The sequence below is a fragment of the Chaetomium tenue genome (assembly GCF_020726465.1).
Source record: "Chaetomium tenue strain MPI-SDFR-AT-0079 chromosome Unknown F5144scaffold_3, whole genome shotgun sequence".
Taxonomy (NCBI): Eukaryota; Fungi; Ascomycota; class Sordariomycetes; order Sordariales; family Chaetomiaceae; genus Chaetomium; species Chaetomium tenue.
In genome coordinates, this window is record NW_027117331.1 from 1,151,687 (window position 1) to 1,170,939 (window position 19,253).

The following is a 19,253-nucleotide window of genomic DNA, read 5'->3' on the forward strand; positions in this document are numbered from 1 at the left end:
CAAGAGCCAGAGCAGTTGCAGGATTTGCATGAGCTACAGGCCGGCAGTCAGTATCATTTGGGATACGGCCGAGGAGGGCTATTCAGTCCCGGGGCGGACACTGGTAGGCTTACCAGGTATTGGCCATTTTGAACAAGAGCTTTGCGAACCGAGATACCGAGGTGATTGATTTTTTATTTGAGGCAAAAAGCAGTGGTTCGAAGACAGTTCTACGTTGTCGGGAAGAATAATCTCGCAAACCCAAGAAGGAGGGGCCACGGGTGTCATTAAATACACGACACCGTCGTTGCACCAGCCTGCCTTGGCCCAGCTACCCCTCCCTCCTCTTGCTCCTCTTGCTCCTCTTCCTCCTCTTCTTCCTCTTCCCCGCGTCTACGTGCCGTTGTACTCGCGCCTCAATCCAACATGCCAGATCTTCAGTCCAAGTGGATGTTACGAGAACCGTGGATGCCGAATGACGTCCCGTTCCACACCCTTTTTCGGGTCTTTGGCGTATCGGCGACGAATCGGTTCGGAGGATTCTGTCACGGGTTCGTGGGGACCTGCAGCGCGATTGGCCGTGGGGTGGGGTTGAGGTGACTAAATCCTGTCAGTCTCCCGGCTGAGAAAGAGTGCTGCGGTGATAAGAGCGCGAAACGCGCCTGCCTGTTGGGCGGGCGGCAGCCACATGTCGAAGATGGAAGCGGGGTTGGGCTTGGGGGGGGAAGGAGGGGGGGAATCCGGCGGGAGAGGAGACGTTTGGGGTGGAGAGCAACAACCGAGTTCGGCTTCTTTCTTGGTGTTTTCTTGGGTAAAACACCTCAAGAAAAACGACGAGAAAATCTAAGCCAGGTTTCGCCTGCTGGGCGAGCTGAGGGCATATATGCAAAGACGGCACTGAGAACCTTGATGGTCTGGCTAGCCGATCGAACCATCAGGGTTCTCACGCTACAAAGTACCCGCATCGCGACATCACATTTCAGGCCCAAGATTGGTTGCGTTAGTTTAAAAGCCGTTTGGCGCGTTTTGCGCCGGTTCGGACTCCCAATCAGTAGTAATGTGGACCTTGGTCCTTGGGGCGAGAGTCCGAGAGTCATCATGTCATGGTATTTTTGTCGTAGTGTGTGTTGTTCACTTTTTGTTGGCTCGTACCTTCCATGCAGAGACCGCGGGAACATAGATATGGATTGGAGGTGATTTGAGCTGTAACTTGGGCATGACCTTCGATGATTTAGATTGTGTTCCATCCGAAGCCTGCCTACTTACCTAGATAGGCAGGTAATATCTGGTCTACGGGTCCACCCGCTAGTGCAAAGGAGTTAGTTGGATCAGTTGGTGATTCAAAAACCCCTCGTCGCCGCATGTGCCGTTCCTTTTGACCTTTTCTAGAGACCCCAAACAACGAGCGGCCCAAGCCAGTTGAAGGATCCCACCTCATCCCACGGCCCCAATTAGTACTCACAATAACGATCCTCTTCATCCGGACTATCCCCAATATCCTCATCTCGGTCTGCGTTTGTGGACATATGTTTCACCTCTTAATTTTCTACTTATCCCCCGGAAATCGTAGACAGGTACTTTGCCTGTGCCATACGGGAAACTCCAGTTTAGACAGGGGTATCGGACCAGAATTCAAGAGACAGGGTCCAACGGCCCGAGGGACCACTTCTGAAACAAAAAAAAAAAAAAAAAAGAAACTCATAGTCTTCAAGAGGAATCTCCCCATATATTTTGCGCCCCACGATGGACTGTTTTGTTGTTGAACTCAGGGCTGTAATCTGGACCTAGGTTTGTTGCATGTCCAGTCTGCTTCAACACCACAGCGGGCATGTACCTTAACCTGAAGTCTTGAACTCGAAACGCATGGCCCCACTATCTGACAGTTACGTTACCTCGGTGTCAATGCTTTGATGCCTAGAGCCTAGAGGAAGCAAAGGTCTAACCGTCTAAGTAGAAGCCACATTTCTGCGCCGCAAATACCCCACGGCCCCGCGGCCCCGCTGTGCTTCAAGTAGGCGGTTGTCTCTCCTGGTGTTTCTCTTTCTTTATACTGCGGCCTACAAAGTTCCGGCGGGGCTCTCCCTGTTTCACTCTCGACCACCGTGGAGACATTCGAGGTGCCTGGCGAAGGGGCTATGCCGCAGTGGCCGCGGGCAGGGCCAAGTAACTGTGGCGTAATTCACTCTATGGTTGGATGGTCTTAAAAGATGGGATTTATCCACTCTCCCTTGGCTCACAGGTAGTATAGAAACCCATTCAAACCCATCATGTTTTGTAGACAATCAAGCAAGCCCACCACCTTGCCTCACTCAGATCACAAAGCAAGTTAACCAACCCACCACATCAGTCCCCAACGCCCTCACCACCCCTAAACCGAAACAGAAACCATGGCCATCCAGGTTGGCGCCTGCCGAGTCTGCGCCGAGGACACCAACACGTTCCTCGCCAACAACAAGAGCATCTACGCCTACAGCACGGCGGCCGGCCACAATGGCAGCACCACCTTCACCATCAATATCGCCGGCGACCCACGCACGGCCGGCTACAAGTCGCTCTTTGCCCAGGCCTGGGAGAAGTGCAAGGAATTGAAGTTCCCGTACCACATCACCAAGCAGGACCGCAACGTCATCTACTGCTCCAACTACAGCCTGCCGCCGGTGTAAGCGATGTTAAATCAGAGATTGGACAGATGGCGAGGATGTGGAGGGCACTTGGTGAAGTGGAAGTAGTGAGTGTATAGATAGTCTGAGATAGATGGGAAATCGGTCAACTTTTACTCCAGTTCAACTTGCAGTTCTGTGTTTGTCTGCTGTGCTAGCAATTCAAATGAAACTTCAGTATGTTTTTAGTCTGTAAAAAGTTATATTTCCGTAGCAACGTTCAATTTTTTAAAAATAAGAAATAACTATGACTTAGAATCACGGACTAACTACGTGACAGTGTTAGGAATCTATACGGGCTTCATGGTTGTTAGGGGTTGTACTAGCTGTTGTGGCTGTCTTTATAAGTATGTGGCTGCAGCCACTCGCTCAGCAATCAGCTGTTGGTCAAACAACGGTTGTGTAGTGTAGCGGTTATCACTCCGGATTCTGATCTCTTCAGAACATTCCGGCAACCCCGGTTCGATTCCGGGCACGACCTTTCTTTTTCGTTATTTTTCCATTTGGCCTGAGTGGGGAATTGGCCCCCCCCCCATTTGGCCCTTGGTTGTGCGGGGTTCGCCGTATCTTTCTCAAACTCCTCTTCCAAGTCGTTGTCCCAACCTGAAGTGTTGAACCAACAAACCGACATCACAGCCTTTGTTTGACATGGGAGTGACGAGCAATTGCCAAGTTGCAACCCTGACGGGAACCTGATCGCTGGACACGTGCTAATTTCGGGCAAAGCAAGGGACACAAGCTTTTTAGTCAGGAGTTTGGGGAATCCGGAGGCTCACATGAGTGGCGCTCTTCCCCGCAAACAAAAAAAGGGATCGCCAAGCGTGACGTCACCTAAGGCCACCCCGCGATCCCCACCAACGTCATGCCGTCCCGCTTCTTTTTCACCTTTTCACCTTTCAGCTGAGGGCTGTCCAGATTGGGCCACACTTTCGATCTCAGATCCAATTCAGTGGCTGGCAAGGGTGATAGGCGAGGCAGGGTACACGACTTGGTGGGAGATAACCAGGTCTTTGAGGGACCATACGTCACTCCTCCCTGGTGTTGGAAGTCATGTTGAAGAAATGAGGTAGCCCGGGAGGGGATGGACTCGGAAAGCATAAAGACTTTGATGTACGCATACCAAAACTCAATTATCATTTACTCAATTCCATGCTCCAACAAACATTGCGTACTCTGTGAATAAACAAAAAGTAAACACCTCAAATTCCCTACAAACACCACACCACCATGGATACCTTCAACAAAGTCACACACGCCGCCTCCAAGGCCATCTGGGGCGAGGAACAGTCTCACGAAGAGCCCGTGTCAGGCAAGCTTGGCAATGTAGCCGCCGGAGAGCCATACGATGCCGGTAACATTGGTGGTAAGTTTGATCATTAGCTCATCCAACCATGTATACTATACTTACTAGTCACAGAGTGGAACCCCTGAAGTCTCGTCACTTAGACCGAAGCAACCAATGGCGTCACTAACCCCTGAAAAGAACCCAACGAAGCAGCCCTTGCAGCCTCCGGGAAGAAAGACACCGAAGCCCTAAACGAGCCGACAACCGCAACCCGAACCACCGGCAGAACCGTCCCCGAGGCCATGCCCAAGCCCGAGCCCGAAGCCGCCACCAAACCACGCTTCGCCGAAGCCAAGGACACCGCCTCCGAAACAACAGAGGAAGCACGCACAAGCCAACCCGCCAACCCCGCCGGCCCCGCCGGTTCCGCCCCCTCGGCCATCGGCATGCGCGAGGACTCGACCAAAGCCCAGAACGACACGCGCCCTCCCCCCGAGGACCTCTCCGCATCCACAGCCCGTACCCCCACCGCCACCACCACCACCCCAGCTACCACTACCACCACCGCCGCCGACACCCCCAGCAACATCCCCGGCACCGCCGACACCAAGACCCCCACCACCACCACCACCACCGACACCCCCCACGACGAAACACACACCACCAAGGAACCCCAACCCCAGCCCTCCGGTACAGACACAACAGACGCCCCCGCCACCCCCGAGGTCAAGCTCGACGGCCCCGGCCCGCGCCCCCTCGAGGAAATCGCGCGCGAGAACGGCGGCGACGCCGCAGGTGCCCGGGACGCCAGTGGAGGCGGCGGACCTGCGGATGTTGCGGATGTTGCTGGTGCTGGTGCTGAGGGGAAGCAGCAGAGGCGGGATAGTGGGAAGGGGCTTGGTGGTGAGGGGGAGGAAGGGGAGGAGGAGGGGGTTGGTGGTGGTGGTGTTGGTGGTGGGGAGAAGGGGAAGGGGAAGGGGATGGGGGAGGAGTACGTCAAGTCGAGTGGGCTCGCGGCGGATGGCGGGGATTTTGATGCGTCGCGGCCGGGGGCGGGGAGGGAAGCTGATCGTGAGTTTGCACCGTGCACTGAGCACCGATTTTTTTTTGCTTGTTGGAGGGGAAGGCTAACCGGGTGTGTGTGCGTGTAGGTTTGTTAGAGGAGAAGGGCGTGCATCCGCCTGCTACCACGCACCGTGGAACTGATACCAGCAGTGGGAGCCATGGCAGTCATGGTAGTCACGGTCATGGCGAGAACGGTGGCAAGGAAAAGCTTGGTCTGAAGGAGAAGATCAAGGCGAAGCTGCACAAGAGCAGCTCGTCGTCGTAAGAGTTTAATTTGGGTAGGAAGGCGGACGGAACATTGGGCTGGTAACAGACTGGATGGAGAGAAGGTATCAGGGGTCTTGGTAGACCCGTAAATCACGCGGCAAAGGCTGTAATAATACTGTGCTATTAGTTTTTTTAAGCTTCGAAATCACAAAGTTTACCTTTTGTATCGTTGTTTACCCCAGCCGTTGGCTACACATTATCGTCCATGTCGAAGGTTATGGTTAACGGTGACACACGCTTATCCAGTTGAGTTCAAGGTATTTCCCCCCCGACACAAACAACCCTCTTCTAAAGCTAAAACTAAGCCACTGACGACAGACAACGCGAATCTGCGTCTTAGCTCTAAACTCTAAATCAGCCACCTCTCCTCCCACCAGTTCGACACTGAACTCGATTTCCCGCTCGGAGATACCCCCGCCCCAGCTGTCAAGAGGGGGTAGCACCCGACAAAATACCACCCTCCCTCCAAGACCACGGACCCATCCCAATACCACCATCTCCCATACCTCCCCAAAACCGATCTATATATAGCAACACCCCAATCTACCACCGACCCGGGTAATCCCAACCCAGTCTTGACCGGTCTGTCCCGCTATGCCAAACCCCCTCCTCCCCGACTACTGTGTAGTGTACACCGGTCGCCGATCGCGATATCACTCTCATGCTGGCTGCGCGGGGTCGGGCGGTATCTCCGCATGGATGCAGGACTTGTATACGACATACCGGGAGGGGGAGGATGGGAAAGAGGAGAAGCGAGATCGTCGTGTAAAACTAAACAACCCCTCCCGGGCCCTTCGGTAGCGATAGTTCCATTTGCCCCCCCCTTTGGCGAGACTTTTGAGGGAAAAGGCCCTGTCAACCTGAATGATACCAGCAGAGGGAACAGGCATGCACATAGTGTAAGAGATTACCATGCCGACGAGTCACACGTGTCAAGCAAGGAGCATCGTGCCGCAATCCTTCCCGACCTCCTGCGCAGGGATGTGAGATAAACGGGACACGGCAGAGTATGTGTCGCGAACTACGGGCTGAATAAAAAAAAACACTGAGATCGGAGATAAGGGAAGTTTATACACCAGGGGAAGAAGCAGCCCTCTATCTGAAGTACAGTGCTAATAAACAGCCACAAAGCAAACAATGACCATCACAGCATGCCAACAACCGAAGCAGAATTGCAAAACGTTCTTTTGATCGCCGTGCCTGTATGTGGATGGGTAGATAAGATACCATATAGCCCATGTGTGTACTGCCTGCCGTCGCCAGACTCTACACCCCCCCGACCATCAATTTCCCGATCATCCCTCATCGCCCACCTCCTCCCGGCCCCCAAGTATTTCGTGACATTCATCAAAATTATCCCCGTAAAATCCACCTTGGTATACATCAAAACAAGGCCATTCCGAAGACCGAAGATAAAAAACCCGATTCTGGCTGGGTGAATGTGGTAAATAAAAAGCAAAAGTCCGCTATAAATGAAGAGAATCGAATCGAAGAGTAGAGAACAAACAACAAGCGAGCCCCCCGTGAGTAAAATGACTACGCCGGCGGCGTCAAAAAGGGGCTCAGCATGAGGTCATCCGCGCTCGGCCGCTTGTTGTGGTCAATCTCGAACGTCTGGGCCAGGAACTGCCGGGCCTCCTCGCTCGCGTTGTCCGGGATGGTCGGCGTGGCTTTGGCGCCGCCGATCTTGAAGATGGCCTGCAGCTGCGTGCAGTCAGGGAACGGGTGCTGGCCCGTCATCATCTCGACGACTAGGCAGCCCAGGGACCAGATGTCGGCCTTGCGGGTGTATGACGTCTGCTTGACCACCTCGGGCGCCATCCAGAACACGGAGCCTTGCAGCGAGGGGCGGTGCTTGTTGTTGTTGGCGCCGTTGAGGATGTTGGTCGCCTCGAGCTTCTTGGAGATGCCGAAATCGGAAATCTTGATAGTGCCCTTGTTGTCGACAAGGATGTTGGCGCCTTTGATGTCGCGGTGGATAATGTCGCGGTTGTGGAGGTATGAGAGGCCGTTGAGAATTTGGCGGACGAAGCTGCGGATGAGGGGCTCCGGGAGGGCACCGTACGAGTTGAGCATGGTCTGTACGGAACCACCGGCAACATACTCGAGGAAAATGTTGAGGTATTCGACCGATGAACCGCAGCCGAGGTACTGCACGATATTGGGGTGGCGGAGATCTCGGAGGAGGCTGATTTCGCGCTTCAACGCGTCGATCATGCTCTTCTTCCGCGAGTCACTCTGGCTGTTAGCGCCCGGCGACGGTGTCTCAACCTGCTTGACAGCGAGGAGCTCGCCGGTGACGGCGTGGAGGGCAAGGTAGACGCTGCCGAAGGAGCCTTGGCCGATCAGGGAGCCCTTCATCCACTTGCTGTCGTCCCAGGACTCGCCGGCCAGGAAGCTCTGGAGCTCTTCGTCGGCGTCCTCCCCGTCTTCTGTCAAAGCTTGGTTGACGTTCTCTAGAGACCCGGAGCCACCAGAGCCGATGGTGCCCTCGTCGAAGTAGCTGTGTCGAACGTTGCCATCGGGATCCGTGATGCTCAGGGCGGCCGTATCCGAGCCGCTGTCAGCGAAGGAGACGTAGGACTTCCGATTCGGCTCGATAGGCGACGATTCCTCTTGCAGGGTGTCGAGCACGGAGGAGGCGACGGAGTCTCGGTAGCCCTGGAAGCGCGGGTCCCGGGCGCGGACCTTGGCGATTTGGTTGGAAGCCGTCAGCCAGCTATCGGCAATCGTCGGGATCGGCGGCGCATCCTGGATGGTCGAGGCGAAGCTCATGGTGCTCGCCACGCTCAGACGGTGATTCACCCTGCTGAGGCGCTGCGACCGCCTCATGGACATGCGGGCTGTCCTGTCAATGGCCTCTCGAGAGTGATCCGGGAAATAGCTGGTCAAGTCCGAGGCAATAAGCTCGCTCGGCGGCCTGAGCCCGCCAAACTGGCGCAGCAAACCTTTGCGACGCGGTACGGCCTGGGCTGTCTCGATGACTGCCGGTCCCTCCAGGTCCCTTGCCGTGTTTGACACGTTTCTTTCTCGGTCTTGGTATGAGACGGGCGAAAGAGGGGGCTGCTGTATGGTCTCCCAGGACTCACCCAGGAGCTTCTGCGCCTTCATCTGACTGCGCTTCTCCATGCCTTCAATGACGCGGTTGTGATTCTGCTGGGCTTCTTCCATAGCGATGGCAGCGGCTCTCTCGAGCTCTTGCTGCCCCGGTTCCCCGGCAGGCACGCGCCTCAGGATTAGGCGGTTCCGCTCCGGCCGCGTGTGGTCCTTGATGACTCTCCACAGCTCTGTGTCGCCGAGCCGACGGCACTGATTAGGGTCCGCTTCCACGCCGTTGAGCACCCAAAAGCAGTAGTTCCTCTCGTGGTCTTCCCGCAGTGCGAACTTCCGGAGGGTAACGCGCATGACCTCCTCGCATGTGTTGCAGCCGGCAATTTTGACAACCTTGGTTCCGCCGCCCGTCGAAATCACGCGGATAACATCTTGGCCCGGCGGCAAGGCAGCCATCAGTGAGCCATCCATGCTGGACTGGTTTCTTTGATGAAAGCGGCCGGAGTGGGGTTGGTCGGGCGGGGACATAGGAAACCTCGCGGATGGAGGTGTTGGCTGGCCGGCGAAGGTCTGGGGTTGCGGGTATCGTTGTTGGCGGGCCCTAAAATCAGCGCTCGGAAGAGGAGAGCTTGGTCTCGACGACGGCTTGGAGAGGTCGGGCACGGCGGTTGGGAGATCGTATTGCCGCGAGTATCGCTTGTTGGAGGGTGTCGGAGGCACCGCGCGGCCACCCGAAGGCCGAGGTGAGGATGGCACATAGTGCATATCAAGCCCAGCAAAGGATTCCTAGAGGGGCACAATGTCAGTCCTCACGCCCAAGCACGGCTCTTTGGGATAGATGGCTTACCCTGTTGCGTCTCTTTTGGTTGGCGTATGTTTTTGTCCGCAGCTTCTTGATGCCCAAGAAGAGGCGCACTCGGTCTCCAACCTTGTCGACGCCCATCTCCTTGAGAACCTCCTTGTCTATTTCCAAGAGGTTCTCGCCATTGATGTGATTCCTGCGAAATACCTTCTCGTATTCGCCGCACTTGACGCTCCGCAGATATTCGCATACTCGATCTTCATCCCAGTTCTTGACGGAGTCGGGGCCGTCCGCCTCGTCGAACTCGGATTCGGTCGGGCTAGCATAATTCTGCGAGGCCATCGGGGCCGTAGGTGCTCGTCTCGGGGGTGCGTATGCCGATTGGGACCCGGTCGCGACGATGCCAGAAGGTTGCGACCCGAGCGCGGTCGGATACGTTTTGGAGGCCAGCATTGCCATGGCACCTCGCTACCTATGCTGGACTACTGCATACAGGTAGGTAGGTGTATCTCGCTGCTGGGTTGGAATAGATATAGGTGACCGAAGGATGCGGAGGCGAGCACCGCGTGGCGAAGAACGAGGGGCCAAAGCAGGGTCAGGTCTGCAAACAAGGTCGCCCACGCTCTTGTTGCGTTTGTGGAATTTTTCCCCGGATTTCCGTGCGATGCAGAAGCGGCTGCAGTAAATTCCACCGTTCGGTCAGACAAAGCCAGAATACGGACGGATACCGGAGTTGTGTTCAACACGCCGTGTTGTGCAACACAGCGAGTGCTGCCTGCTCCAGGTTACCAAGGTGGGAAGGGTCCCGGGTGAGATGGGGGCGAAAGAAGTGAAGTTGTAGAGGGAACAGCCCAGCGGCGTCGTCGGTCATTGACACGATCTCATGAGGGATTCAACTGAGGATGACCTGAGTGGGTCGGCCCCCAGGGGATGCGAGGGCAGCGCTAATTCAGGCTGATGGGGGGTTGGCTCCGGCGCAGCAGTCTTCTTTGGGGGGAGACAGAAGTGAGGGGCATACAGTGCGGGTGGATTCGGATTGGGCAGGCTCGCCAATCGCTTGAGGCTCCTCCCCTGAGATGAAACCAAGCACGGGCCAATGCAGGCGCTTGCTGGGGGAGCTACCGTGGATGCCCAGGATACAGATCGGAAATCTAGCCCGTCTCAAAATAAATCACAGGAGCATTTGGTTATGAGAGCTTTGTCTCCCTCCCCATCGTCAGCGGCAGCGGGGACGATGTGTCGCATCTCAACGAAACCGCTTTGTCACTTTTGGCCACTCGGCGCTAAATCTATCACTTTTGGCATACCGACGACACAAAGAAGGATCTGGCTTTGCTGCCGGTACTGTGCCTCCTGCGTGTCTCACCGGTCGAGGGGATTTAGTTCGTCAGGCCCTCTTGGGTTGGAGGTCGGCGACTCTCCAGGCCCGAGACTGGTGTTGACAAAAGTCGGTGGATGCCGGCGTCCTTGGCAATTCAGCTGTGCCTCTGGCCCGTGGGGCCGATGAGCCAGCAGCCCGGAGCACCCGGGACCTTGTTGACAGTCAGTGGGACAAACCGAGGATGAAAACAAAAAGCGTGGGAGCCAATGGCCGCGGGGTCAGGTATCACCACGCGGGACAAAGCAGAGTCGGGTTGAGCAAAAGCGGGCCAGATTTTGGCGATGAAACGGGAGCTGTTTCATCAGCGACGAATGACAGGGAGTGGTCAAGATCGGCTTGTTAGTGGGAGCGCCAGATTTGAGGCGCGTCACTAACAGTTCGTCACCACCAAGCATGCATTGACCAACGGCAAATGAAGTCATTGACTGAATACATCGAAGCGGCCTGTGGGTGTGCCCATCAACGGTTCCGACTTCCCGTCTCCGTCTCCCGAGGGCCGTGGCCGAGAATGCCTGATTGATCCAACGAGCTGCGCCGTCAAACTTGGGTGTTGTGCATGGTCGGGAATGATAACCGGGTTGGTCGTCCGAGGTGTCGGCAATGAAACTCAACAACTGGCTTGGCTATCAACCAGCAAAACCGACAAGGCAGACTGGCTTTGTCTGTTTCCCTGGCTTGACGGGGGCTCCTCGTTATGCGATGCTGACCGTATTTTCGGCCCACTCGAGCAAGCCGAGATGCTGGGCCACAAGCCTCGGCGGCGAGGACCAGGCCTGTCAAAAAAACCGCGCGGCTGTCAAGCCATCCCTGGTTGGTCTCCTGGCTCGAATGCCCCTTTTTCTCTCTTCAGGATTGGAAAACCGATTTGTGACGAGGCAAAGATAGGTAGTGTTGATTAATGCCCCTTTGGGACTGACGGCCGGCGGCTGCAACCTGAAACAAGCAGGTACTGCCAGCCGTTGTTGCGAGCGGTCGAATTGAGGAAAAGCTGAGTTGGGGAAAAGCAGCCAAGGAGTCTATCTCAACTCATCTCCGTATGAAAAAGGAGACTAGGGTGGATATGACGTATCATCTCTTCGATTATCTGTTCTTAGGAACTTTGACAAGTACGAAGTACACTAGTTTTGCTCTCGTGCCGCACCATGCCCGAGGAGAAACCTGAGTTCCAAGTCAACTCACTGCCTATCAACTGGCGCATCGATGAGTTGGGGCCTATCATAACCGAGATGGGCACAAAAATGTGCCACAATCTAGCCACACTACCACATCAATGAAAGCTTGCGCCACACCTCGGGTCAAACCCCGCTGGGTTACTTCTTGGCAGAACTTCCACTGCCACCATTTCTTCTCCACCTTCATTCAGCTTTGATCTCGATTGCACCCCCCGGTCCGGCTGAGAAGTTCTGGTTGTGTCTTTTCTGCGCGGGATGTCGGGTGCAATGACAGATGAAATGGCAGGCACGTGCTGTCAAACACTTCCCCCAATCACCCGTCCATCCTCTTATCTTCAAATTGAAATGTTTGAATAATCTTCAAAGCTCAAGAAGCTTAAAAAAGGCAGCACGGTGGTTGGCTACAAAAGATAGAAACATGTCTTGCAGTTGTTGTCGTGGGGCAGCACGTGGATGGCCAGAACTCATCCAAATGACACAGGGATATCAACAGGGAACGAAGATGCAGTCAACACGTTTCCGGCGGCGTTGCTGATCGACGAAGCCGGTGGAAGCCTCATCCGGTTCTTGCACCCGCGAAGAGAACAGCTTGGCTTCCCACTGCTTCCCCACCGGAGAACCTTCTGACGGGACCGATTGGCAGACTGGGATAGCAGACCGGGATACTGGCACAGACTGTTCGAGGCTGCTCGGGCCCGGCCCCCTGCTGGCAAGGGTTCTCAACACGTCGTTCATTGGGCAATAATTCTCCCAGAACCGGAAACGAAGACATCATCCTGCATCGACAGACAGAGCATTGTCTCCGCCCTGATTCCAGCCCTGGATCGACAAGCACGAAGCCGGCGAGCGAGATGGCAGGATGGTCCCCGCTCCTGGTCTACCCCATCTCCCGCCTGCCCACCCATGCGGCTGGTAATACGAAGAAGTATCCGTAACTAACAAAGTTCCTTCATCTGAAGAAAACAATGCACACTGAGTCAAGCTGTCCTCGCTTCTCCTTTTTTTCCTGCTGCGTGGAGTGGGATCAATTGCCTTGCCCTAGCTGTCTAGGCTCCGTTTGATCAGGGACACACACATATTCACATTGTGGCCCCTTGCTTTGTTGATGTCTCTCCTGTTCACTGAGGAGTGACGCCAGATAACTAACTACCTCGGCTGTGCGTTGTGTGGTCACATCTTCTCGTGTTGACTGCTGGACCCCCACACACACGACCGTCAACTCGACATCGACATCTACATTGGGATTGGGAGAAGCGACAGCGAGCGAGCGGCATGCACATCCACGCACCATACTGTGCTGTGTGTGCGTGAGCTCCGGCCTGCTTCAGCAGCCAATTCGTGGCCTAGTACATTACAGTCGTCAACAGTCGCCAACACACGCCGAGACGACAACCGGTTGCCCCTCGTGTGACGAAGACCCCCGTCTGCAGAGCGGTGTCTCTCAACTAGATCCGCTTTTCCGCCTTTGCTGGCTTTTGTGCCCTCTCGAACCCCAGAACCCCGATCTCCCTTGAACCGCAAACGAACAGCATTGTGAATCGGCCGCACATGGTAAGATGTCAAAGGCAATGGCTGTCCCGGACCTACTGGTCAAGAAACGACCCACTCCGGGAGGTGTAACCATCTCCAAGTCCGATAGCTTCGATTCCAATGCTAGTCTTTCGACCCCGGACCCGAATTCCCCAGCGAGTTTCGACAGCGGCCATCGATCCTTCTCCATCAGCTCCATCAAAGGCCGGGCATGGCGCTCATTCAGCTCCAAGGAGAAGGGCGGGACGCCCGACGCAGGCCATAGCTTTCGCACCCACGCCCGGAGGCTTTCCAAGTCGAGACCCATATCTTCTTCCTCGCATACCGATGGCCCCAGTCGCCGGGGCTCGACCGTTTCCGACGATCATAGCCGCTTATCGCTGTCGACCGCCGATAGTCTCAGCCTAGTCAACGCGAGCTCGGTTTCTTCGTCGGTCGACTGGAGTGCCCAGCATGTCGAGGGATTCGCCGCCCTCGAGTCCGATACCCTCCTTCTAAAAACAAAAACAAAGACACCCTACCTCGTCGTCACGACCAACTACCTGCTCAAGACCAAGAGTCGCGCTGATGCCGTGGCGCTCATCCCAGGATTGGTGGCGGAAGGGAGCAAGCCCGAAAACAGTGGCTCAAATCCCGAGCCACTGCTGGTCATCCCAACGGACGCAATCGTGTCTGTGTTTGCGGCGGAGAGCACGCGACCATCGTTCGGCATCGAAGTGTGGTGGAGGAACCCGCTGGCTGGCCACTCGTTTTGTCGGTCGGATTTCTTCTTCACGGATCCCACTCAGCGGAACGAGCAGTTACACCATATCACCCGTTCCATGCGGGCCGGTCAACAACAAGACGAGGATGGAGCTACTCGACATTCCCAGGACGTCAAGGCGGCGATAGAAAAAATCCACGAGGTCGAGGAGCCTCGGTTCCACCACCGGAAACCCGAAATCATTCCTGTCGTGCCGCGTGGTGCTACGAGGAGGGGGTACATGCCCAAGCTCGAGGATGCAACGAAAAAGTCTCAGGAAGGCCCCGCGTTCTACCTCGTTGTCGGCACCTACCTCTGCCATCTCGTCGAGATCCAGAAAGGGAAGGGCGGAGACGCAGTTTGCCGGCACAGGTCCTACGGCCTGGTGACGCTGGAGAGCTTCAAGGGGGAGTGGGTTATGCACGAAGAGCGGTTCAACATCACCTTCCGGTAAGACATCTTGAGAGTGTAAACCGAATCATCTTTGGCAGAGCTAACAACAGCACCAGCGAACCGTTCAAGAGCCCCGTCGCCCTCGAGCTTGCCAGCCGCTACTACCGACATATCATCCGCGTCCTCGGCACCTCAGATCGTTTTCTCAAGCCCGCCTGGCCGCAGCTCTGGCAGAGCATGGAGATCTTCCACGTCTCGGGCCTGAAAGAGCCGCAGTACCTCGTGCCCAAGGAAGATTTTGGAAGCTTCAAGCGGACCCTCGACGGGTACCTTGCGGCGTACCACTGCCAGGATGTCGATTGGGAGATCAACTGGAAGACCCGGTTCGCCCCCGAGTTCCGGCTGCTGCCTGGGAAGCGCGGGCCATACTCCCCCCTGCAGCTTCTCGCCGTCCTCCGCGCGCTGCGGTACAACGACTATTTTACGTCGTTGTCCTTCCGGGACGTCGACTTGTCGGTGCTGCATGGCCTTCAGGACAACACCCTTAGGAAGGTGAATGTTGCGTACCTGAGCCGTACTTGTAAGTTATTGGTGTTATTCTTACGAAGCTCGCCGTAGGTGTGCTGTGCTGACCCTTCGCAGGCGTGGCCCTTGGCCCTGACGAGATCGAGACACTGAGGGTCAGCCCCGTGCTGCACCAGGAGTTCCACGCCCTCGCCTTCTGTTCCGAGAAGATTCGGCAGATCGACTTTGGGAACTGCAGCCGGTCCCTTTCTTCACGAATGGCGCAATACAACAACCAGCCCCAGAGTCTCCAGTTTCTCGCCCCCATTTTGAGCCTGCTGAGGTCCGGTATCACCAAGTGCAACCGCCTGATCGTCAGCGGTAATACCTTGCCTCAGGCCGATGTTGAGGACCTTGGTAAGCACCTCCAACTCCTCCCCTGGACTTTAGTCCCACGTCTAACCTCCCACAGCCGAGACGATGAAGTGCGGGACGATCCAAGCCCTCGACGTATCCTATTGCGGGCTTGACGACGCCAGCTTGCGCGAGGTGATTGTTGACCCGCTCTCCGACTGCCCGGGGCTCTTGCAGACTCTGTCTATCTCTGGAAATCCTGGCCGCCTTCCAGCGCACATTCTGCCCGGCTTGTTTCGATACCTCACCGAGATCCGGGAGTTGAACTTGAGCGGCAGTATCCAGGCCGAGAGCTTCATCGAGGGCTCACTACTCCCCTTTACCGCACTCGAGTCGATGGAGAGGCTCGAGGAGCTTGACGTCTCGGGTTATAAGGTCAGTCAGAACTTGTGTTGTCCCCCCAGCCGTGAAGTTGTCTCCCCCAACTAACCATCTCCCAGCTCGACGACGCCACTTCCCACGACCTCGAACGATTCTTGCAGTACCGAAACTGGCGGGCCGACCAAGGCCAGCCCCTGCGCTTCCACAAGCTCGTTCTCAACCACTGCCGCATCACCGGCACGCAGGCAGCCCGCCTCTTCCACGCCGTCGGCGAGAACCGCGGCATGCACCTCTGCCTCAGCGGCAACCCCATCGAAGACGGTATCGAAGACCTCGCCGCCGCCATCACCACCAATCAAGGCCCCGCCGGCCTCTACCTCGAGATGATCGAGTTCAAGCACGAGGCTAACTACCTCACGCTCCTCGAAGCGCTCACCACCACCCGACACCTCACCCTGCTCAGCCTCGCGGGCACCGCCCCCTCCCCGGACTCCCCCGGCCCCTGCAGCGACTTGCTCATCACCACGCTGCACAACCTCCTCGCCCAAAACACCTCCCTCCTCAGCCTCGACCTCTCCGGCTTCTCGGGCAAGCTCGACGACGGGCAACTGCCCCCCGGCGCGGGCCGCGCCCTCGCCGGGCTCGCCACCAACACCACCCTCACCCACCTGCGCATCCGCAACCAGAACCTGCACTCGGACGCCGGCGTGCTCGGCCGCGCCCTCGCCTGCAACGCCACCCTCCGCGCGCTCGACTGCCGCGGCAACGGGCTCAACCTGACCAGCCTGCGCTTCCTGGTCGATTCCCTGGCGGCCCCCACCAGCGCCATCACCGAGTTCCCCTGCCCGGCCGAGGAGCGCGCTGCGGTGTGGCGGACGGTGTTGCGCGGGTTGCAGCGCACGCCGTCGTCGGCGGCGGTGTCGGTGATGGGGACGGTGAGCGCGGCGAATAATGCGAGTATGGGGGCGGCGGTGGCGGTGCGGGATTTGTTGAAGGGGGAGGAGGTGTTGTTGAGGGGCGTGCTGGATGGGTTGTGGGAGCGGTTGGAGGGGTGTTTGAGGGAGAATCGGAAGAAGTTGGGGGTTGTGGTGGATGGTGGTGGTATGGCTGGTGGTGGTGCTGGTGCGGGTGCGCAGCAGGGGTATAGGCATCGGCATCGGCGGAGTAGTAGTGCGGGGTTGGGTGGCAGTGGCGGCGGTGTGTTCCCCGGGGAGGAGGAGTGGTCGGGTTTTGACATGGTTGCTGATGCCGGTGTGGGTTTGGGGATTGGGACGGGAGGAAGCGGCGCACCTAGCAGGTGGCCGAGCACCGACTCGGAACCGGGCAGCAGCAGCGGCAATAGCAGCACCGTGCCCCGGCCCACGGTACGCATCTCGATGGCGGAGAGAGACGGGTCGTATAAATATCAGCTTGGCGCCGGCAACAGTGGCAGTATCGGCAACTATGGCTACGGCGGTTATGGCGGCGGTGTGGCCGGCGGCTTGGAGAGCCCGACCGAGACGCTGGACCCCGTGTCGGAGATCGAGACGCCTGCGGAGGGCCAGGAACGGGACCAGACGCAGGTGCGCGTGGTGGTCGAGCCAGACCAGGAAGAAGTGGAAGGGGATGACCTGTTCCGCAAGATGGTGAACGATTTCCGGAAGGCGGGATTTGAGGTTTAGCACGCTATGATGTGCATCTTGCCGTGGTGATTCGGTATATTTGACGACAGGGCGTGTTGTCTTGTAATAATATGTATCTGTATAAAAGGGCTGGGATGGGAAGGGATTGGCGTTTGCTAGGGGATGCAGTCAGTGTCGAGATACCCATAGATAAAAGAATCCAAGTGAAATTAAGTTACTGGGGTCTCCTATTAACGAGAACCGCGACTAAGGGAGGGGAGTAAATAAGGAGCCCATGATTTACCAACTACCGTCAACAAGCAGTATGCTATTATCATAATAACGGGAGGGAGACCGCGAACGTCTTGCCCTCAGGTAGGCCAAGTAAGGCAAAAAGAAGGGTGTAAGTGTACACGGGGTTTGTTGAGACTAAAGTTGGGTATCTCTAATGCAGAATTCACTCTCCGGCCCACGTCGGCCATTCAACAACTCTGTTTTCCGTGATATAACACATCCGCCATCCTCTTCCAGCTTCTTTACCATCCGATTATTCAATGCCCAGGCTTCGGAGCACCGCCAGCCGGTGTTGTGATAGCACTCCCCTTGACAGCAATCCCGCCCTCGGGGCCCTCGATCCACACGTCCCACCTGAGCTGGCCGGCTTCTTCTGTATTTATCCTGCGTAGGCACACCTTCATCTCTTCGTTCACGTAGAGCGGTGCGAGGTTGCGGTAGCTGAGCGACTTGACGTAGGGCATGGACTGCCCCTCTGGTGAGATACCCGCCGAGGGCTGCCCGGGCAACTTCGCCAAACACGCCCGCAGCGCCGAGAGCATGAGCACCAGGGTCAGCGGTCCGTGAACGAGCAAGCCCTTGTACCCCTCCTGGTTGCGGGCATAGTCCGGGTCGATATGGATGGAGTGGGCGTTGTAGGTGAGCGCGCTGAAGTGGAAGAGCAGCGTTGCGTCAGGGCGGAGAGAGATAGTAAACTCGGGGGTCGCATGGGCTAATTTTCCAGTCAGCTAAATCATTGCCGGTCACACACCTGGTCACACACCCAGGAAGACAGCCGATATAAATGAGAGAGAGAAAAAAGAAAGAGAAAAGACCAACAAACCTCTAACAACCCTCCCCCCCTCCACCACCCCCCCAACCCTCTCCCTCATAAAAACCAACCTCCTCACCTCCTCCACCACCACCTCCCTCCCCACCCCACCCAACCCATACCCCCTCCTGACCTCCACAAAAACCTTCTCATCCCCCTCCACCCCCTTCAAAACCGGCCCGTCCACCTCCTCCACGCACAGCGCCGCGCGCCCATCCAGACACAGATCGCGGTCCCAGCCCTCACGAAAGACAACCTCCCCACCGGCCCACATACGCCGCACGAAGGGCGCGCCGGGCCAGTGGGCCGGGTCGGTGCCGTCGGGCATCAGCTGGGATGGCGGCAGCTGCAGCGGGAAGTAGACGAGGTGGTGGCCCTGCGGGAGGGTGCGTTCCTGTTTTTGTGTTCGTTCTTGTTCTGGCGGGAAGAGCGCCGGGACGTGGTCTGCCAGGGAGAGGGTGAGCAGGTGGGAGGGGGTGGGGGAGAGGGTGTCGTGGATGAGGGTGGGGGGTTGGGAGGCGAATTTCTGGCGGGCGGTGTGGAGGTAGGTTTGGGGGTTGAAGGGTGTGGGTGTGGATGAGGAGGAGGAGGAGGAGGAGGAGGAGGAGTAAGAGGCGGTATGGTGGATGAGTTGGATTGGTTTGGTTTTGGCTTTGGCTTTGATGCATGCGAGAGGGAGGCGGGTGAGCTTGGTGAGGTGTGGCCTGTGCCACCGAAGGGGGAGAGAGGCAATTAAGGGACGCATTGTCTTTGGTCTTTACTGCAGTGTAGATAAATTGTGTAAATGTGGGCGAGAGTTATGAGTGTGGTTGTCGAGAGTGAGTTGGGGAAGAGAATCATCGGTTCTTGTCGATCGAGTTGAGACTGAACTAAGTAGGGTTAGGGTTTACATAGTTGCGCTATCTTTATTTACATGCCTTCCTAATACGGACTTTGTTCTCCCACTTAGGAGACCCAGAAATCATGAATGTATAACGACAA

At 56.7% G+C, this 19,253-nt stretch overlaps 5 protein-coding genes and 1 non-coding gene across 6 annotated transcripts; 4 read left to right on the forward strand and 2 right to left on the reverse strand.

Annotated features, from left to right (window-relative positions):
- Nucleotides 1-2,366: 2,366 nt before the first annotated feature.
- F5144DRAFT_600913 (uncharacterized protein) lies at nucleotides 2,367-2,953 on the forward strand (the record flags this gene model as incomplete). Its single annotated transcript, XM_066791108.1, has 2 exons — nucleotides 2,367-2,638; nucleotides 2,920-2,953. The coding sequence occupies 2 exons, from the start codon at nucleotides 2,367-2,369 to the stop codon at nucleotides 2,951-2,953; spliced, it is 306 nt and encodes a 101-aa protein (XP_066644435.1).
- Nucleotides 2,954-3,035: 82 nt separating this feature from the next.
- Nucleotides 3,036-3,120, forward strand: F5144DRAFT_t71. The gene has a single exon. It is a non-coding gene; the product is annotated as a tRNA-Gln (tRNA).
- Nucleotides 3,121-3,768: 648 nt separating this feature from the next.
- On the forward strand, nucleotides 3,769-5,672 carry F5144DRAFT_628224 (uncharacterized protein). The gene is made up of 3 exons (XM_066792328.1): nucleotides 3,769-4,002; nucleotides 4,123-4,995; nucleotides 5,076-5,672. Exons 1-3 carry the CDS (start codon nucleotides 3,867-3,869, stop codon nucleotides 5,252-5,254), a joined length of 1,188 nt encoding a protein of 395 aa, XP_066644436.1. The 5' UTR covers nucleotides 3,769-3,866; the 3' UTR covers nucleotides 5,255-5,672.
- Nucleotides 5,673-6,792: 1,120 nt separating this feature from the next.
- On the reverse strand, nucleotides 6,793-9,451 carry F5144DRAFT_487404 (kinase-like domain-containing protein; the record flags this gene model as incomplete). The annotated part of the gene is made up of 2 exons (XM_066785607.1): nucleotides 6,793-9,093; nucleotides 9,155-9,451. The coding sequence occupies 2 exons, from the start codon at nucleotides 9,449-9,451 to the stop codon at nucleotides 6,793-6,795; spliced, it is 2,598 nt and encodes an 865-aa protein (XP_066644437.1).
- A 3,635-nt stretch (nucleotides 9,452-13,086) lies between these two features.
- F5144DRAFT_167509 (uncharacterized protein) lies at nucleotides 13,087-17,405 on the forward strand. Its single transcript, XM_066782592.1, has 5 exons — nucleotides 13,087-14,384; nucleotides 14,444-14,907; nucleotides 14,970-15,248; nucleotides 15,304-15,620; nucleotides 15,686-17,405. Exons 1-5 carry the CDS (start codon nucleotides 13,219-13,221, stop codon nucleotides 17,225-17,227), a joined length of 3,768 nt encoding a protein of 1,255 aa, XP_066644438.1. The 5' UTR covers nucleotides 13,087-13,218; the 3' UTR covers nucleotides 17,228-17,405.
- Nucleotides 17,406-17,417: 12 nt separating this feature from the next.
- Nucleotides 17,418-19,091, reverse strand: F5144DRAFT_628227 (uncharacterized protein). The gene is made up of 2 exons (XM_066792329.1): nucleotides 18,285-19,091; nucleotides 17,418-18,173 (listed from the first exon to the last, which is right to left on the reverse strand). The coding sequence occupies exons 1-2, from the start codon at nucleotides 19,015-19,017 to the stop codon at nucleotides 17,719-17,721; spliced, it is 1,188 nt and encodes a 395-aa protein (XP_066644439.1). The 5' UTR covers nucleotides 19,018-19,091; the 3' UTR covers nucleotides 17,418-17,718.
- Between the last annotated feature and the right edge of the window lie 162 nt (nucleotides 19,092-19,253).